The 21143-nt window shown below is 44.9% G+C and overlaps 1 protein-coding gene across 3 annotated transcripts in view; it reads right to left on the reverse strand.

The window, feature by feature from the left end:
• The window catches only part of EDC4 (enhancer of mRNA decapping 4), a 634971-nt gene that overhangs the window by 217581 nt on the left and 396247 nt on the right, over window positions 1-21143 (reverse strand). For all 3 annotated transcript variants that reach the window (XM_073576355.1, XM_073576356.1, XM_073576357.1), the window contains one exon: window positions 16051-16508. In XM_073576355.1, the coding sequence (XP_073432456.1) occupies window positions 16051-16508 (458 nt within the window). The remainder of the gene's footprint in view (window positions 1-16050; window positions 16509-21143) is intronic.

The following is a 21143-nucleotide window of genomic DNA, read 5'->3' on the forward strand; positions in this document are numbered from 1 at the left end:
TTGGGGCAACCTGCAACGGCGGAGTTGGTTGCTGAAGCCCCCCTGGGGTTGCGAAAGGACCGAAACCGTGTCTGAAGCAGGTGACGAAAAAGCTGTTTAACCCTTTATTGAGGAATAAAATTGCTCCTGCCCCCTGTGGGGTCAGAGATGACCTGGTCCAACCTTTCACCAAATAGGCGAATGCAGCCACGCTCAGCCTAGTATGGCCGCTGGCACCCCATAGGCGGCCGCTCTGAAAAGGTAAAGAAGTTATGGACTTCTTGGAGGTTGAATCTGCACGCCTAGGCCTCAACCACAGAGCCCCTCTTAATAGAGATTGCATTTGCGGCAGCGAGTGCTGCACAGCTAGCCGTATCCAAAGACGCATTAATCAAGTAGTCTGCGGCCAACGCAATCTGATTAGCAATATCTGCTATCTCCGCCAGCAGGTCCATACCCTGCAAGGCTCTGTATAATGATTCAGACCCAGAGCCCATGGCCTTAACTTCCCAAGTTGCAGCGAACGAGGGAGAAAGTGCTGAACCCGACGCCTCCAATACTGAGCGAGCCAGGCTCTCTATGAGACAGTCGGTGGGATCCTTAATAGAGGAACCGTTAGGTATGGACAAGAGGTCTTTAGAGGCCAAGCGTGACACAGGTGGATCTACCGCCAGGCATTCCACCCACCTCAAAGGTCAAGTGCTTTCTGGTCTAAGAAACGCCTGTCCGGCTGTTCCCTGTGTAGCTGTACTATGTCGTCAACTCTGGGTGAGCGACAATTACTCTATGAGGCTGCTTGACCCGCTTAAAGGACATCCTGTGCCATGAGGCCAGGGTGGATTTATTGTCAATCCCCAGGGTCTGGTTGATGGCCTCGATAAGGTTGTTCACTGTTTCCTGGTAACCCAGAGTAACTAAGTCAAGGGTCTCGACCGAGTCGTAATCAGAGTTCTCGTTATCGACTACTGGCGAGGGCGAGCGAGAGGCAGAGCTCACAGATGCCAAGGCACCGGACAGACCAGGAGACGCTGTGTGGGTTCGATTCCCCCGTGTCTGCCTAGTGAAAGAGCGGCCCCTGCAGGTCGGAGGCTCCTGTGAGGTGGAAGACCCCTCCAAGACAGGCGAGCCACTATCCCTGCCCCTATCTGGGGCTTCAAGGGACTCGATTGCTCTCGTAATGCCATACACTGCGACAGAGGCAGAGCCCATTCCAGGCGGTCGCAGAGGAAGGCTCCTGGGCACTTCAGACTCGCAGATTTCACAGATTTTTCATGTGGGACGGCGGACCGACAGGAGGTGCACGTAGCATACAGAAACGTGTACGTCTTAGCTGCTCTGGGCATAGTAGCCCTGTTAGGTGCTATGCCTGCAGGGTTCTACTGCTTAGCCTCTGTCAAAAAAACAGAGGGCGGCCTTCCTCCTTCAGGGGTAGCACTTACCCCAGCCCTGTGCCTAGTCATGGATCCCCTTTAGGCGTCCAGCCTGCCGAACCACTGCACCCTTTTCCAAAGTGTGCCTCGGCGTGTGGGCGGTCCTGCAGGGAGAGAAGGCGCTGCCGGTGACATCCTATGGGCCGAGCTTCTGCTCGAGGCCTAGCGCCAGCTGAAGCCGGGGACTAAATTTTTCGGCACACGCCCGAGGCTCCGGGGCCGGGTTTGCCGGAAGTACGCGCGTCACGGGGCGGGACTTCCGCCCACGGCCTAGTGCCGGCAGAAGCCGGGGACTAAATTTACAGCGCCCGCCCAGGGACGGGACCGTCAAAAAAGCCCGAGGTCTGGTCAAGACATGCGCTGCCGAGTGCTACCGCTGTGGGGGCGCATGCTGGTGCCCGACCGCTGCTGCTGCCCAGAGGAATGCCGACTCTGGGGGTTTCAGGAGCCCTCCCAGCCAACGTCCTTCAGCGCCTCACCTCTGGAGATCCAGCTGATCCTCTGGTTGGGGGGGGGGGGGGGGAAGGGGGGCCGCATCCAAATCAAGGACAGTGCAGGCACCCTAGCTCCATCTTTTCCTCCAAGGGATGAGGAGAGGGACCGTCCACTGCCTTGCAGCACCGCAGTCTAGCTTTGGTGGTGCAGTGGGGGCCGCACGGACTATTCGTAGGCCTCTGTACAGCCTAGGGTTTCGATACCTTAGGGTGGTCAGGGCAAGTCCGGCATCATGTCCTGCGTCGCGGGAACGGATACGTGGAGGAGACACTCACACGTGCTCACCCGTTGTTGGTTTGGGGAGATCGGACCCTTTCAATAGGGTCCGTCGCCCCTGTCTCATTCACGGAAAAAATGAAAAAGAGAAAAAAAATATTTAAAGAGTCTATAGAAACAGGGTCTGTTCCTTTTGATTGGCAGCAAGCAAATGTGGTACCAATATTCAAAAAGGGGTGTAAAAGGGAACCTGGAAACTATAGGCCGGTAAGCTTAACATCTGTTGTGGGTAAAATTTTTGAAGGGTTTCTAAGAGATACCATTATGGAATATCTCAATGTTAATAAATGTTTAACTCCATATCAACATGGATTTATGAAGGATCGCTCCTGTCAAAATAACCTGATCAGATTCTATGAGGAAGTAAGCTCTCAAATGGACCAAGGAGAATCATTGGATGTCATTTATCTCGACTTCTCTAAAGCATTTGACACTGTCACACATAAAAGATTGGTAAGTAAGATGAGAAAGCTTGGGCTAGGGGAAAATGTGTGTAGATGGGTAGGTAGCTGGCTTAGTGAAAGAAAACAAAGAGTGGTTATTAATGGTGCATACTCAGATTGGGCCAGGGTTACTAGTGGGGTACCACAGGGTTCTGTATTGGGCCCCCTACTTTTTAATATATTTATTAATGATCTAGTGGATGGCTTACACAGTAAAATATCAGTATTTGCAGATGATACAAAACTATGTAAGGTAGTTAACACAAAGGAGGCAGTTTGCACTACAGACAGATATGAGTAAATTGGAGAATTGGGCTGAAAAATGGCAAATGAGGTTTAACACAGATAAGTGCAAGGTTATGCACATGGGAAGGAGAAACCGATGCTACAATTACTTACTAAATGGGAAACTGCTGGGGAAATCAGACATGGAAAAAGACTTAGGCATCTTAGTCAATAAGAAGCTAAATTGGAGTGCCCAGTGTCAGGCAGCTGCCACCAAAGCAAATAGGGTCATGGGATGCATTAGAAGAGGTCTGGGGACACGAGATGAAAACATAATTCTCCCTCTGTACAAATCACTCGTCAGACCACACTTGAAGTATTGTGTGCAATTTTGGACGCCGGTGCTCAAGAAAGACATTACTGAACTTGAAAAGGTTCAAAGGCGGGCTAATAAAATGATAAATGGAGTTGGTTCACTACAATACCCAGAAAGGTTATCAAAATTAGGTCTATTTACTCTAGAAAAGAGAAGACTTATGGGAGGCCTAATATATATGTACAAGTATATCAGAGGGCAATACAGAGATCTCTCCAATGAACTGTTTATACCAAGGACTGTGACAAGAACAAGGGGGCATTCTCTTCGTTTGGAGGAAAGACAATTTATAGAAGAGCGTTCTTCACGGTAAGAGCAGTGAGGCTCTGGAATTCTCTTCCTGAGGAAGTGGTGATGGCCAACTCACTGAATGAATTTAAGAAAGGAATGGATGCATTTCTTGTAACAGTATAGAAGGTTACGAATAACATAATATTATAGGTAGATGGTTGACCCAGCTTAGGAGTCGGGAAGGAATTTTTTTCCCTATGGAGAAAATTGGATTCTACTCTGTGGGCTTTTTGCCTTCCCCAGGATCAACAATGCAGAACAGCTGCACTAAAAATAGGCTGAACTAGATGGACATAAGGTCTTCCTTCAGCCTTCAAAACTATGTTATGTTAAATAAATAAACAAGTCTGGAAAAAAGACCAGACGTGTGTGCCTCCTAGGACACTAAGCAAGAACTGATTCCGCCTGCAATCGAGGCGAGGGTGTATACTGCGGAGGAGGAGCTAACCTTTTTTCTTCCACTTAGTGTCAGCCTCCTGGCGGCAGTAGCATACACCCACTGTCCTGTGTCCCCCAATGAGGAGAAGGAGAAAACACTTAACAGCATGTTCCCATAAGGTTTACTGAATATTTACAGAAGTAGTCAGTCTTAAAATAATAAAGATATCACAATACAGAAAGAAATCTTGAAGCATAATAGTGTAACTCACTCAAATTCGTTTATATGGGAATAGGAAAAAAATAACAAACGTTGAATAATCTGAAAGCTTGAAACATCCAGTGTCAGGTCAAAGATTATGACAATGTTTCACTTACTGCACTATGACGCCCGGCTACACAACAGTATCAAGACCAACCAGCACATTACAAAATTTGTCTGGACTGTCCTATCACGTCCACATATTGTTTTTCAGAAACAAACAGCAACAGATGTTGCAGAGTTGAAATTGCAAATCTGTCATTATAGTGCCAAGTACACTGTGCCCAGATCGATCACCTGTAAACATGCACCTGTAAATTAAGCAGGTACTAATCACTATAGAGCCGAGAAACATGTGAATGCTAAATGTAGCTTAGTGTTATGAATGGGTCACCGAGGAGAAAAAAAGCAAAACAAGCTAAGTCACAGAAAACCAGAGAGGTTGGTAACTATGCAGATTGCAGATCCCTGATCCTACCACACAACTAGCAGCAGCCGTGGAGCGTACCTACGATGTTCCTAGATGCCTCGTCAAAGCCGGAGGACTAAATAAGCCTGAAGCATGAACAGGGGAAAACTAACTGCCCCAGAGCAGACCCCAAAGGAATAGATAGCCCCCACACATGTATTGACGGTGAAACAAGATGAAGGCACAAACACAGGCAGGAAAATAGGCTGAGCAAACGATGGGGCCTACACAAACTAGAGAGGAAAGGAAAGACACTGTCTGCAACCTGCAAAAAACCCTACAAAAATAATGTCCAACACTTCTGATAGCAAAATTAACCCTGAAGTCACTAGACTTCTCCCACTATATCAGCACTCTGAAATATTCTGAGACAGAGCAAAAAGAGACCAAACTAGTAAGGGACAAAAAGCAAATTGGCAAAATACTGAAAAATAAGAGTAGAAATTCAGCACAGCCCCCAGCCGGGGCTGGCTGACCACACCCAAAAACTGAATAGACCAACAAAATCAAGTGTGAACATTAGCAGAAAAACTTAGCTTTAGATGACTGGAACAGAGCTGAAAACCAAGAGCTGAATAGCCAGAAGGATTAACCAGCAACTGAATAGGGCGTCGGCTGTCTTAAATCCAATCTGAGACTCCTGAGATCCAATCGTCACCCTCATTATCAGGTGGCAGATCTCTACTGATTAAATCAGCCTACCTCCTGTTACCACCAGAGAGAGTCTGGAAGGAGAACTCACAACTGGTGAACCAGAGAATGAACTCACAACAGCTTAGGCTCACTGTGTGGCATTGAAAACGTGAGGGGTGTACAATTGGATATGGAAGTGCATAACTAGCTGGATTGCTTTTGGGGGAGCGGTTTCACTTTTCCAGAGCCTGTGTGTTACCATTAACGTGAAAACACTTATATATTTCTGTTAAGAGATGAAGGAACTTAGAGGGAACTTGTTTTTTTTGTGGATTGAATTCAAGATTCTATTGGGAATATTTTACATAACATTTTGAATCACATTATGGCTATGTGCACACAGTGCGGATTCTGCTGCGGATCCGCAGCGGATTTGGCCCTGCGGATCCGCAGCAGAACTGCAGGTGATGTACAGTACCATTCTAGCCTATGGAAAATTGAAACCACTGTGCAGACGGTGCTTTTTTTTCCGCGCGTTTTTTGCTGCGGTTGACATGTCATTCTTTTCTCCTGATTCCGCTGCGGTTTGCCATCTCCTCTATTGTGAAGGTGATAAACAGCAGGGCAAAACCGCAGACTAATCCGCAGGTAAACTGCAGGTCTTTTGACCTGCGGATTTACCTGCAGATTTTGTAAAATCAGCGCGGAAAAATCCACTGATGATTCTGCACTGTGTGCACATAGCCTTATCCTATACACTGCATTGAATTAAATATCGGGGTGTCCATCTAAATCTCCGAATGAAAAAATTTAGATAAAAACCCCTCGATGGATTCATTCACTATAATGAGTCAGCAGAGTTACTCTGGACTCTGCCTAGCCTCAGTACAGCAGAATCCTTCTCTTCATAGGTGCAAAACACTTTGGCTGACTATGCTTTTCTGCACACTTAACGCATACTGCCGAATCATAGGCCAGACAGCAGATCTGTGGAGTCTGAGTCCATTTTGGTGGGGTTGGTATAAAATGAACCGACTCCAACAATATATAATAAATTGGTTACAGTAGTTCAATACAGTATGTGCTATAAATGTTTTCATAAGGATTTGATAAAGTTATGAAATGTCTTATTAATGTCTGTTCTGTTCCTAATCTAAGAATCTAGGCTTTTAGTTGAGATTAATCTGTACTGAACTTTATGTACATGCTCAGTAATGAGCCAGCGCTGTGGAGTCAGAGTTGTGTAATTGGGAGTCAGAGAAACTGAGGAGTTGGAGGTTTGGCTTACCAACTCCACAGAGTCTCCATCTGCCTCATTGCAAGGAATCTTCCGATGAAAGTTCTGTCTGAATCAAGTATTTCAGAAATTGACATGGAAACCCTGCTGTAAGTGCTCAGGATAAATTTGAGCCATGCCTTAGGACACGTTCAGTATTCAGTCAGTATATTAAATCAGTAATTGTAAGCCAAAACCAGGAGAGGGTCAAAAATACAGCAGCGCCTGTATTTTACTATTATACTTTTATTCTGATTGTTCCACTCTGATTTTGGCTTACAAATACTCATTTAAGATACTGACCAAATACTGAATGTGGCCTTATTGCGATCTTTGAAAAGCACAATGAACAAATCAACAGCAGGTCAATAATTGAGATAATTTACTTTTTACCAGGGCTGTGGCGTCGGTAAGCAAAACATCCGTCTCACACTCTCTCATACATGACTTTTGTTTAAGTGATACATTTATTTAGTAAAATAGTAATAGCAGTAGTAATAATCATTAAAAGAAATAAACACTTTAAAATCGATCACTCTGTAATGACTATATATCAGTTTCACTTTTTGTATTGAAGAACTGAATTAAATGAACTTTTTGATATTCTAATTTTGTGAGAAGAACCTGTAATTGTATTTATTTCAGTTCCTCAATAGAAAAAAGTGAAACTCATTATATAGAGTCATTAAAGATAGACCTATTTCAAGTGTTTATTTCTGTTAATGTTGATGATTATGGCTTACAGCCAATGAAATCCCAAAAGTCATTATCTCAGTAAATTAGAATACTTTATAACACCAACTTGAAAAATTATTTAAAATCTGAAATGTTGGCCTACTGAAATGTATGTTCAGTAAATGCACTCAATACTTGGTCGGGGCTCCTTTTGCATCAATTACTGCATCAATGTGGCGTGGCACGGAGGCGATCAGCCTGTGGCACTACTGAGGTGTTATGGAAGCCCAGGTTGCTTTGATAGCAGCCTTCAGCTGATCTGCATTGTTGGGTCTGGTGTCTCATCTTCCTCTTGACAATACCCCATAGATTCTCTATGAGGTTAAGGTCAGGCGAGTTTGCTGGCCAATCAAGCACAGTGATACTGTTGTTTGTAAACCAGGTATTGGTACTTTTGGCAGTGTGGAGAGGTGCCAAGTCCTGCTAGAAACTGAAATTTCCATCACCAAAATGCTTGCCGGCAGAGGGAAGCATTAAGTGCTCTAAAATTTCCTGGTAGATGGCTGGACTTACTTTGGTCTTGATAAAACACAGTAGACCTATACCAGAAGAAAACATAGCTCCCAAAACCATTACTGATTGTGGAAACTTCACACTAGACCTCAAACAGCTTGGATTGTGGCCTCTCCACTCTTCCTCCAGACTGTGGGACCTTAATTTCCAAATGAAAAGCAAAAGTTACTTACATCTGAAAACAACACCTTGAACCACTGAGCAACAGTCCAGTTCTTTTTCTCCTAGGCCCAGGTAAGACACTTCTGGTGTTGTCTATTGGTCATAAGAAGATATGGGCGGACCCCTGGTTGTTCGGGTCCGGCCGAACAGTTACAAAAAGTACGGGTTCGGGTACCAGAACAGTACCCGGACCCGAACCCGATTTACTTGAATGGGAGGCCTGAACATCCAGTGTTTGCCAAGCTGTCATGTGCATGATAGCGCAGCAAACCCTGCTTCTGATCGGCGGTGAAAATCATCCCCAATCAGAGAGCCACAGTTTCCACGCTGTCAAAAGGCAGTGTGAGCTCTCAGCTGTGACTGGATGTATAAAGCTCACCTCCGGTTACTGGTGTCAGCTGATGGAACAACTGCTCCCATCATCCGACACCTGCTGCCGCTAATAACAGCGAGAGCAGGAGCAGCGGATGGAAGTATTCATTAGCCGCTCCTGCACTGTAAATAAATAATTTAAAAAAAAAAAAAACAGCGTGGGTTCCCCTGTATTTTTTATATCCAGCAAGGCAAAACTCACAGCTGGGGGCAGCAACCCTCAACTGTCAAGTTCAGAAGGGATAGTTATGAAGAATAGAGGTGCCCCCATGCCGTATTTTTTAATTATTTAAATAATAATAAGAAAAGAAAAAAAAAACGGCAGACAGCTGAGGGCTGATATTCTCAGGCTGGTAAGGGGCAACAGATATTTTCCCCCAGGCCTAAAAATAGCAGCCCACATCTGCCCAGAAAAGGCACATCTATTAGATGCACCAATTCTGGCACTTTGCCCAGATCTCCCCACTTGCCCTGTAGTGGTGGTAAGTGGGGTTAATATTTGTGGAGTTGACATCACCTTTGTATTGTCAGGTGATATCAAGCCCACGGCTTAGTAATGGAGAGGTGTCTGTAAGACACATATCCATTACTAATCCAACAGTTGTATGGTAAGTAAAGACACAGCAAGAATAAAGTAATTAATCAAAACACAGTTTTCCTTTTTTATTTAAACGTAAAATTCCACAAAAGTCCTTGTTCTCCTGTAATAAAACTAAAATTAAAAAACAATACCCATCACCTCTGTCGTTCTGTCCCACACCATAATCCATGTCTGGTGGTAAAACAGTTTTCAACTTGGACGGTGCCAAGATGCGATCTTCCCGGCTGAGAACCAATGGTGACTGAAGTGCTGCAAACAAAGCCTGAGACCGGTGGTGACATCATCGAGGTGCCTTCTGGTCAGTGAGTCTCCGTTCCTAGGACCGCTGAACTGCCATGACCTTAGTGAGATCCCCGCTAGCACCGTGAGAGAGTCTCACGGTGCAGAGGCAAGTTTATCGCAGTTCACCAGGAGAAATATCTCACGGTTAAGGCTACTTTCACACATCAGTTTTTCGCCGTCATGCGCAATCCGGCGTCGCCGGATCCGGCAAATGTTATCTAAAACCAGATGTGACGGATCCGGTTTTCTGCCGGATCCGTCATGCACATCCGACCAAAAACCGGATCAGTCTCATCCGTTTCAACCGTTTTTCGACGGATACGCCGGATCCGGTTTTTAAAAAGCCAGCCCCTTGGGGGGCTTCCGAACGGGATTGGCTACTGAAAACCTATATATACCGTGTTCCTACAGCCCATCTTTGACAAGTTGTAGAGGAGAAAGTGCAGGTTGGAGAGGTTGGAGAGAAGAGCAATTGACTGGCGAAGATGGATGTTGTGATTGGAAATATTTTGAAGAACTTGGTGGATTTTACAGCGGAGGCAAATCGTTTGAGGGTGATTGTTCTGGAGAAGGAGAGAGCGAGACAGCAGCACATCATACATCGTTGACGCCATTTGTGGATATACCCCATCACAGCCAAGAGAATGACGCGTGGGGTCTATTCTACACTCTGCATGGACCTTAGACGAAACCCGGAGAAATTTTTCGCATATGTTCGGATGAAAATGGAGAATTTTGATTACTTGGTGGAGCGCATAGCACACCGCATAAGAAAATCAGACACCTATTGCCGCTTCTCCATTTCACCGACAGAGCGTCTGATGGTGACTCTAAGGTAAGACACATTTATTGTATCTGATTGCATCAGAGCAGACTTTCACTGGAATGTTGTTGGTGGTACTTTGTATCTCCAAGTGTTATAGCTGATTTTTGGTATGAATGCTGTGATTTGGAACTAATTTTTTTTTTATTTGCCCATAGATTCCTTGCAACTGGAGAATCCCTTTCGTCACTCCATTTCCATTTCCAGACTTGGGATTTCCACCATATCTGGAATTGTGAAGTGCACATGCCGTGCGCTGTGGGACTGTTTACTTGATGAGTTTTTACCAGAGCCCACAACAGAGAGGTGGATTGAAATAGCTGACAAGTTTCAACAGATATGTCAGTTTCCCAATTGCTTGGGCGCTGTGGATGGGAAACATATCCGCATTGTTAAGCCATCAGGATCAGGATCGGAATTTTTCAATTACAAGAAATATTTTTCCATTGTCCTCATGGCAATCGCTGACGCGGAGTATAAATTTATTGCAGTGGATATCGGGGCCTATGGCCGCTCAAATGACCCAAGTTTTCAAACTGTCTGCCATGGGGCGTAAACTGTATGGAAACACCTTCCAGTTCCCACCCCCTAGACAGCTGCCGCAAAAATCTGGCCCACCTATGCCATTTGTCTGTGTAGGGGATGAAGCCTTCCAGCTGTCAGAACACCTTTTGAAACCGTACTGTAGCAGAGGATTGTCAAGAACAAAACACATGTTTAATTACCGCCTCACAAGAGCAAGAAGAATGGTGGAATGTGCCTTTGGTATTCTGACAGCCAAATGGCGGGTCCTATTGACTGCGATCAACCTCAAGACTGAAACTGTGGACGAGGTGATCAAAGCTTGCGTGGTACTCCACAATTTTGTTCTCTGCAAGGAACCCATTTCCATTGAGGACACCTCTGAAGAAACCACCTTGCAAGATTACCAGAACATTACCACTAGAAGTTCTGTGACCGTTTCAGTAATGAGGGACCATTTTGCACAATACCTTATGTCACCTCAAGGAATACTACACTGGCAGGATGACAGAGTGTGAAAAATTTCTGCCCTTAACCAAAGTTGTGTACCTTCTATACCAACAGTATACCTTTGCCAACCAAACTTGGCTATGTTGTCGTGGTTGAACTATTTTTACCTTTTGGCCACAGGTGTGTACCTGGTTGTGTTTTATTCAAAGTATTTCACCTTTTAACAAAAGTTGTGTACATTATTGTGTACATTATCACCAACAAGATACACAACTTTTTATAAAAGGTGAAATACTTTGCTTAAAACACAACCAGAAACACAAATGTGGCAAAAAGGTAAAATGTTGTTACCTTTTTCCCCACAGTTATATACCTGGTTTTGAATACCTTTTTACCTTTAAAATACCCTGTATTATAGCTTTTAAATACCCTGTATTAAACCTTTTGGTATACCATATTTCGCCACAGAAATAAATCACAGACAACCATTTTAAACCAATAATTTAACTTTTATTGATAAAGTTATTTTGTAAAAAAAATTTTTTAATAAAATGTTTTGAAATTTTATAAAACTTTTAGAATAAAGCTTTGAAACAACAACAATGGTCATTTTTATTGAACACAAAATTATAAGTTTGTGTATTGTGGGGTGGAAATACTGCTGGAGGGGCTGCGGGACACTTCGACACTGGGAGTGTGGAGAGAGGACTGGGATCGTGGTGGGGAAGGAACAGTTAGAGGTGAAGGTGTGGAAAAAAAATAGAGAATGGGTGGTGGAGTAGAGTGTTGGGCAGGGACTGTAGGAGCAGATGATGTGGATGGAAAGTGGTATGGGGAAGGAGTTTGGTACGGGACAGGTTGCTGGAAGTGGGGAGATGGCTGGTACAGGGGTGGTTGCTGGTACTGGGGAGGTTGGTGGTACTGGGGAGGTGGCTGGTATGTAATAGGAGTGGGAAGAGGGACAGTGGCTGGAGGGGGTGCAGGTGGAGGAACTACAGGGGTGGGAGGAGGAGGTTGGGAGGTAACTTGCAGTAGAGCACCATGGCACGAATGCATTACATGCATCTGCTGGCTAGGAGAGAGCGTTTCCATGCGCTCCACAACAGACATGACAAAGGTGTGGTTTGGCGAAGATCTTGCTTCTGAATGCATGGTTTGCAGAAGTGTCTTCAACTCCAGAATGATGGAGTTGATCTGCTGAAAGCCTGCAGAGATTTGCTGTGAACAGTTCTGAAAAGATGCATTCAGATGCAAGAACTCTGGCTCTTTTCCTGACCCCTGGTGCCACTGCCGCCCAGTACCCGCAGGTGTATTAGAGGTGGCAGGGGCAGAAGCGTGGGGTAAAGGGAAAGCGATCTCCTCACCAGCAGCTTCATGTAATGTAGGCGGCCACGATGCTCCTGCGCTGGTGGATGGGACAGATGGGTCGAATGTGTGGGAAGGCTGGGAAGGTGCAGATGTACCGGGGCGGTCGAAGTGTCCCTCGGTGCAGGTCTCCTCAGGGATCGCTTCAGAAGGGTCCAAGCGTGCAGGCTCCCGAGTGCTGGTCACCGTGCTGTGGAATAAAGAGAAAAAAATACAATTAATATAGTGACATGGCATGGCCCTGGCTGGAAAAAAAAATTAGACATGTAAAGATTATTTTTGACATGTGGTGTGTAATATTTACCTTCTGGTGACCATTGTATCCCGGAGGAACGACAGGGCTCGTGCGTACTTGTACTTGCTCCTGCGTCCTCCAGAGCCACTCGGGGCCCGCATCTCTTTGTTGAACTCCTTCTTGAAACGATCCCTCACAGACCGCCACCGCTTCACAATTCTCTCCCCTGAAACGAGAAAGCACAAAGTGGTTAGTATACAACATCAGTGTTTCACAAACTCCAGTCCTCATGCCCCCACAGGTCATGTTTTCAGGATTTCCATAGTGGTCCTCTAAAGGAAATCCTGAAAACATGATCCGTGGGGACCATGAGGACTGGAGTTCAGGAAACACTGGTTTACATCAAGCAACCGGTACTGTATATACTTACGCTCTTTAATCTGGGCCCGAGCATCGAGGTCCTCCCAGCGGTCCACAAGGAGCAAACAGATTTCCTCACAGAGCCGTCGGGTAACTATCAGGTCAGCATGGCGGCGGTCAGCCATATTCCATAGCGGCTCCTTTTCTCTGACGAGATCGATTAGCTGTTCCACATCAATTCCTCCATCCTCACAGTCAGAGTCGGGAGCACGCTGTGAAGGCTGTTAAAGTAAAAGAAAAAAATAGCAAAATTAGGCACCACACTTTAAGACATGAAATAAAAAGTGTAAAAAAATTAAACTAAAATATTATACTTACACGCTGGTGACCGCCGTGTTGCTGTCGCCGACGACCCTGGGAGGCACTGCGAGGACCTCTTGGCCAAGCACCAGATTGGGAAGACTAGAGAAGAAAAGAAAAAAAATTATGTGTTTGGATGTTGGCATATTTGTTTGCTGTGTGATGTCTGCGGTACATTGTTTTCTATGTGTTGTGTGTAGTGTGATGTTGTCTTTCTGCGTTTGGTACAAGAAACTTACCTGGAGTGGGCTCACAATTGGTATCCGTCCACCCCTTCGTTGTTCTTCTGGGAGCTCCTCTTCAGCTTGTGATTCCGGTTTTGAAATAAAAGCCAATGAATAGACATGTATTCCAGAGATGATGGATATTGTAAATAAAAACTTACCGTCAAACGCTGACGATGCGAGGGAGGGCTCCCAGAAGAAGATGTGGTGTCCTCCTGCTGGCCAGACTCCACTCCGGTTGTTGCTGCTACTGTATCATCTCTAGGGCGTATTCTGCTGGTGAATAAAGAGAAACAAAGGGCCAATGAATATCTTGATATTCCATGGCCCTAGTTTTGAGGAATGGGGGATGTCATAATTACCGTCTGTCATCTGCTGGTGGACTCCCCTCTGCCTGGTCACCATGCTCCATTTGGGGTGGTGCAGTTGTCGTCTCCTGCCATTTTCTGCATCGGTCTCCTCTCTTTTTAGGTGGCATTTTGGCTGTGGCTGAGGGTCCCACTGTCATGGGTTTATATATGTTTGTTGTGGACAGGGCTACTGAGCATGCTCAGACCAAAAAAAACGGATCCAGCCAAAGCCGGATGCGGCGCTCATAGACTTTCATTGTGTGAAAAAGCCGGACGCGCCGGATCCGGCTTTTTCAATGGAGACAAAAAACGTTACAGTTGCCGTTTTTTCCAGACGCCGGATTGCGACACATTGCCGGATCCGGCGAAAACCGGACGAAACGCATGTCGATCCGGCGCTAATGCAAGTCAATGGGGGAAAACCGGATCCGACATTGCATTTCGCCGGATCCGGTTTTAGTAAAAATAGCCGGATCTCGCCTGACGGCGAAAACGGGATGTGTGAAAGAGGCCTAACTCACCTCTGCACCTTGAGACTTTTTCTCATTGTGCTAGTGGTGATCACTGCAGCTTAGGGGCCCGCTTGCTGCAGCAAATATTGAGATGAACTTTTGTTAATGACCAAATACTTATTATTCACCATAATTTGCAAAATAAATCTTGCCAAATCAGACAAGGTGATTTTCTGGATATGTTTTCTCATTTTGACTCTCATATTTGTGGTCTACCTATGATGTCAATTACAGGCCTCTCTCATCTTTTAAGTGGGAGAACTTACACAATTGCTGGCTGACTAAATACTTTTTTCCCCACTGTAGAACATCTGTATGGTGACATAAAAAATAACGTTTCTAAGGCAAAGCCAATAAATACCAAATAATTGTGTGATGTAGTCCAAGAATCCTAAGCAGGAATACCAGTTGACTGGTGCCAGAAATTGGTTGACTTTATTTGCATAAAGTCAACCAATTTCTGGCACCAGTCAACTGGTATTCCTGCTTAGGATTCTTGGACTACATAGATGGGAAGCAGTTCTAAAAAACTGTGCGTATACAACTAAAAGGTTAGTGATTCACAGGAATGCGAAATCATCATAAAAAAAGTACATATTGTGAGTTTGTAAAGACAAAAGCAGACACTGCTATTTTTAAAAGCCCAATGTTCATTGTTTGCTATTTTCTGTAAAGTAGTTAAAAATTATACACATTTTGTTTTTATGTTTTGAATTAGATAACAGTATGCAATATTCCCAATGCAGGGAAATAAAAACTAAGACAAACATTTTGTGATTAACTCATGTTTTTGAACACACTGCTGTTATTTTGAACACTACTGTATATAAACCTTGTTTTGGGTTGAAGAGAACAGATCCTGACAAAAAGTAGGAAGCAAATTGTTATCCTAATTGTTTGTCCACTGTAGTATTCTCTGTCAAAAAAATGATGTGTAGCCAAATCTCTATATTGATCATCATGCTGATGATTTAAACCTACTAAGAATTACAGTAGCCCAGCTCCATGAGTTTGAACTCTTAAGAATTCCTTAAAGAAAAAAAAAAGTGCATTCACATTTTAAAAAGTTTGTAAAATATTTAAACAGCTTTCTTCAAATAAAATAGACCCCACCCCTCCCTTATAAAATAAAACCAACATTATGCTCGTCTCCTGTACCTGTGCTGGAACTCTCTGGACTGGCGTGGCACTGTTATGTCACGTGAGCCCTACAGCTTTACAGTGGCTGCTATTGGGCTTTTGCACTCTTAATTCCTTTGTTTGAACCTCGAGCCTTTGCAGTAGTGAGAGAGTAGCAGCCTAATAGCGGCCGCTGATTGGCTGCAGGGCTTACATGTAAATGTCAAGCGAGCCCCGACAATAAGCAGTGCTGGTACAGGAGCAGAGTAGATGTAATTTTATTATATAAGAGGAGCTACTTTATTTTAGAAAAGGATGGAAAGATAGTGAACTTTAAGTGATTTGTGGGTATGGCCCATATTACAATTTGTCTATGGAGATTGTATTGATGTGAGCTTAATTTTCTTCCAACGGTATGTAATTAGTAAGGCTGAAAGACCGGAGTACAACAAATAGGATGGGTATCGATATACTTTTTGGCCTAATAACATACACACAAAAACAAAAATGACAATTTTCATGTAAGCAATACCTTTCCATTAAATTATTTTTGGTTTCTCGTGTTATATCAGGAGCTGCTGGCCATGGTTGAGAAATATCTTCCTCCATATTATCGGTAAGCTTCGCATTTTCTAGACACGGAGCACTTATTAGCTCACTATCAGAAATGGAACAGGAATACTCCAGTGGTCGAAGTGCCAGCTCTGATGTATTACGGCTACGTGTTGATAGAAGCTGTAGAGCAGATGCAGCAGAGCTCATGCTTGGTGCTTGACTGGATGTACAAGTCACTTCTTGGACTACTTTCACAGATAGAGATGAAGGACAACTTCGTTGTAGTGTTTCAGATGCAATTTCTGGAATATCTTGGGAAATGACGGTCGAAGCACTTGATATCACATCAGGAGATCGTCCACAAGTTGGGGAAGACTGGGGCGCCACCAACGGTTCCAAGCTCTGAGGTTCTAAGGGAAGGCTAGACGAAGTGACCTATTAAGATATAACAAGAACTCTTTAATGTAGTGTTAATAAAACAATAAATCTTCCATTAGCATGTAAGCTGGAGAAAAAGCATAAGGGAGCAGACACATGAAAACCTAAGGCGGAACTGCAATACATAATATGAAACCAATTTTATAAATGTCACTTTACAGCTGGTGGCACCTATTTTGCATTGTGGCCTAGGATTTTCAAGCTATTCAGTTGCGTAAACCGATGTTTTAAAAAGGTATACATCTATACCATGTTATCATATTCAAGGCACTATTAAAATAAGGGTTACTCTCAAGATAATAAATGGATAAAATTGTTAAATGCTTTCAAGTTCACACAATTTTACAATTTATTTCTTAAAAACATTCTGTTCTCAACAATGGAAGCAGTAGTAATTTGATGATGAACTACTCTATGCTTATATTACTTGCCACCTCTGCAGCTTATCAGCAGTGACTGGTTTCCTAAGCAAGCAGTGCTTGCAGGTGAGGCTCTGAAGCTGGATGGATCCGGACAGCTTCAGTGCCACTGTGCTCCTCTGATGCCGAAGAGACAAAACTGTCTGGTTTGCAGCATTGGAAAGTGCACAGTTCACATCGGGCACAATAATGTCGCTGCAGAAAATCAAGAGGTAGAGGAGTGGTGTTGTCTTAATGACAAAGTGAGAATAATCTTTTAAATAAAATTCAGCATGGCAGTACTATGTCAACCTGCAGTGAAAAGGATGTTTTCATCTCCAATATTACAGCATATTTATAACACCCTATGTGACTGCAGACTTGTGAATCCTCACGCTGTGAAGATTCTCTGGTGCTGTGGTTTGCATACATGTGGTCAAGAGCTGACTAAATGGACACGGCCTCGCTCAATCCAAGTGTATTGAGCTGGACCAGATACACTAGTCGGAATGTGGCCGAAACTACGCAAATCATATACTTGCAGTCAACATGACCACAGGCACCACACAATCCTTACAGCCTGCAATGCACATTATGTGATGATTTACAAGTATATAGTCACAGAGTGACTGCAGATTTGTAGTTTAAGCCCGGATAATCCTTTTAAGTAATAAAGTGAGATATTTACATTGTTTATTTCATCTTTTAAGTAGACATCACACTGAACATATGGAGAAGAGGGAAATTATATATAGCTAGGAAGTGAGAGACAAGGAGAAACGGAGAGAGAACGTTTTAACCTTTTTTGAAGCAGAGAACCCCTGCAGTGGCTAGGTAATTAAACAGGAATTGGAACCAGATATCAAAAGGAGATTTTTTTTTTTAACATAGAAGTATGTTTGCTCAGGCACAGAGCTTCGTTTCGTACAGCACAGATATTAGACAGCCAGCTATTGGGTCCTGATAAGAATATTGGGGTTTGTATCGATCTATTTATACGATACAGATTTTCAGAGTCGTAGCGAAGGGACAGAAGTGATGCATTCACTCACATCACTGTAACATAGTAACATAGTTATTAAGGTTGAAGGGAGACTTTAAGTCCATCTAGTTCAACCCATATCCTATCCTAACTTGCCCTAACATGTTGATCCAGAGGAAGGCAAAAAAAGGAAGGCATGTGGCAAACAGTAAGCTTCACATTGGGGAAAAAAATTCCTTCCCGACTCCACATACGGCAATCAGACTAGCTCCCTGGATCAACGCAATATTAAGGAAAGGGCTGTAGGGCCACTAGAATCCCTACTTAACGGTCTGAAGGATGAGGCTAACCAGCTCATGTTTGAACAATACGTAAAGATAAAATCACGATAAAAGCAGGACATCAATATCATACATCAGGGACATTTAGAGGCGAAGATTCCCTCCAAGTTGTGGATCTCAATCTAACAGACCCAGCACATCCCACAATCTGCCCCACAAGATGTCTTCAAGAGGAGTTGTGTGATCATAATTTAGGAGCTAATAAAAAGCAGAAACTCTGTTTGGAATAACTGTCAGTTCAGGAAGGTAAAGCTTGCTCTGGTTCTGTCCATTTTCCCAAACGTACCACCTCTGTCCGCTAAGCTCTGAGACATTTCTATGACCAAGTCTAGTAAGTTTCTTTTCGTACTGGATTAAGTATAATAATTAATAGCTTTTTTCCTCTTGCTCTGCAAACTGCACCCCTAAACCCATATGATACCTGTAACAGATGTTCAATAGGACTGTGTAAGGGCGGTTTCACATTAGCGTTTCAGGGCGCAGCGACGGCCTGCGCACGGCCGCCGCTAAGCCCCGCCCCCTGCCGTGCCTCCGCCGGTAGCTCCGCCTACCGGCGCATGACGCTGCATGCGTCCCCTATCTTTATCACTGGAGACGCAGGCCATGCGCAGTATGTGTTTGGCGGCGCATGCGTTCTTTTGATGGTGCGCCGAGCGCAACCAAATTGCAACAGGTTGTGTTTGGCGCTGGTCGGCGCACCGTCAAAAGGACGCATGCGCCGCCAAACGCATACTGCGCACGGCCTGCGTCCCCAGTGATAAAAATAGGGGGACGCAGGACGCATGCAGCGTCATGCGCCGGTAGGCGGAGCTACCGGCGGAGGCGCGGCAGCGGGCGGGGCTTAGCGGCGGCCGTGCGCAGGCCGTCGCTGCGCCCTGAAACGCTAATGTGAAACCACCCTAAACGATTGGTGGTGGCAGATAGCTTTGCTACTGCGGAGTTGGCAGTGACCATACCGTGGTGCATATATTATATATAATTGATTCCCCACTAACCAGCCACGGTCACGACCATCACTTGTCAGACAATTGGGTAATTGTCTTGATGATTGTAGGCAGCTAAGTTGCATTCCCCTAGCAAAAAGCGGGTGGACCTGCGTGACTCCCCAATTTTGTATCTGACACACATCATTCTACTGATTACAGAAAAAGGATTGAGGCCTACAAAGAAAAGAACACAGTATCTAACAGTAAAATATGGTGCAGGTTAAAAGGTTCAAAGATATTTTGGGGTTGTTTTGCTGCCTTTGGCACTGCATGCCTTGACTGTGTGCAAGGCATCATCAAGTTGGAAGCAGGGCTGTGGAGTCGGCGTCAGTCGGTGCTCATTTTGGCAGAGTCGGAATAAAATGGACCTCCTAAAATATATAATAAATTGGGTACAGTAGTGCAATGCAGAATGTGCTGAATATTTTTTCATCGGAATTTGGGAAAGTTATGAAATGTCCTATAAATGGCTGTTCTATTCCTGATCTAAGGCTACATTCACACACAGCGTTTTTGCTGTGTTTTTTGAGGATACGTTTTTCAGCTGCAAAAGCAGATCAGCTTTTTAAAAAACTGCATCACGTGAAAGGTTTTTGAGCTCATAGATAATGTTTTCAATAGCAAAAGCAGATTAGAAAAACGCCACACAAACTGACATGCTCATTCAGCCCAAAAACGGATCCTCACAAAACGATGTGTCTGAATGTCATATCTTGAAACCCAATGACTTTGCTGGGATGCCCAGAGTCACTGCATTTTACTGCAAAAAAACGGATCTGCAAAAACGCTGTGTGTGAATCATGGCCATAGCCAGCGAGGGGCAGGGGGGGCAGCTGCCCCCCCCCCTAGAAGCAGGGGCACGCACCTATCAAAACTCACTTGTATGCTGCAGTGCTCCCGTCCTGCAGCGGGCAATCTTCCCTACTCTGTCATGTCTTCTGCCGTCTTCACCAGAGAGAGGAGGGAGAGGGGTGCCTGCCCTGCCCGGGATCCGATTCCTGGGCCCCGAGCTGGAGAAAGTGAGAAAGTTGTGCTCACGCTGCAGCTGGCAATAAGAGATAGTCTGCAAGAGGGACATGCTGGAAATCTGATTGGAAAAGTGAGGAAATTGGTTATTGCCGCCAGAACCCCTAAAATTGATTCCATCTTGAAGAGACGTGCTGGGAAAGAGGCAATTGTCGATCAAGCCACTCGGTGGGGCAGCACTTATTTAATGATTGAGTGATTGCTTGAACTAAAACCCTAAATGAAGGTCAATGGACACAGGTGGCGAAATTGAAGGAATTGCTTCAAGGGAATCTGTCACCCTTTTATTGCCCTATTGGCTGCCGGCATAGACATCGGGGGCTTATCTACAGGATTCTGTAATGCTGTAGATAAGCCTCCGATGTAACCTGAAAGAGAAGAAAAACACGTTATATTATACTCACGGAGGTGGGCGTTCCGGTCCGATGGGTGTCGCCGTCCGGTGCCTCCCTTCTTAATGCGATGTCGTCCTCTTCTCACGTCCTGTAATGGCTCCAGCGCAGGTGCACTGCTCTGCCCTGTTGAAGGCAGAGCAGAATTCTGTAGTGCGCAGGCGCCGGACCTCTCCAGACGCCTGCGCACTGCAGGACTCTGCTCTGCCCTCAACAGGGCAGAGCAGTGCGCTTGCGCCGGAGCCATTACAGGACGGGAGAAGAGGACGTCATCGCATGAAGGGATGCGCCGGACGGGACGGCGACACCCATCGGACCGGACCGCCCACTTCCGTGAGTATAATATAACGTGTTTTTCTTCTCTTTCAGGTTACATCGGAGGCTTACCTACAGCATTACAGAATGCTGTAGATAACTCCCCGATGTCTATGCCGGCAGCCAATAGGGCAAAAAAAAGCGTGACCGATTCCCTTTAATCACCCATTTACCGTGACTAAAAAATTACAA

The sequence above is a fragment of the Dendrobates tinctorius genome, unplaced genomic scaffold, assembly GCF_039654945.1.
Source record: "Dendrobates tinctorius isolate UK_male_01 unplaced genomic scaffold, ASM3965494v1 ptg000048l, whole genome shotgun sequence".
NCBI classification, from domain to species: domain Eukaryota; kingdom Metazoa; phylum Chordata; class Amphibia; order Anura; family Dendrobatidae; genus Dendrobates; species Dendrobates tinctorius.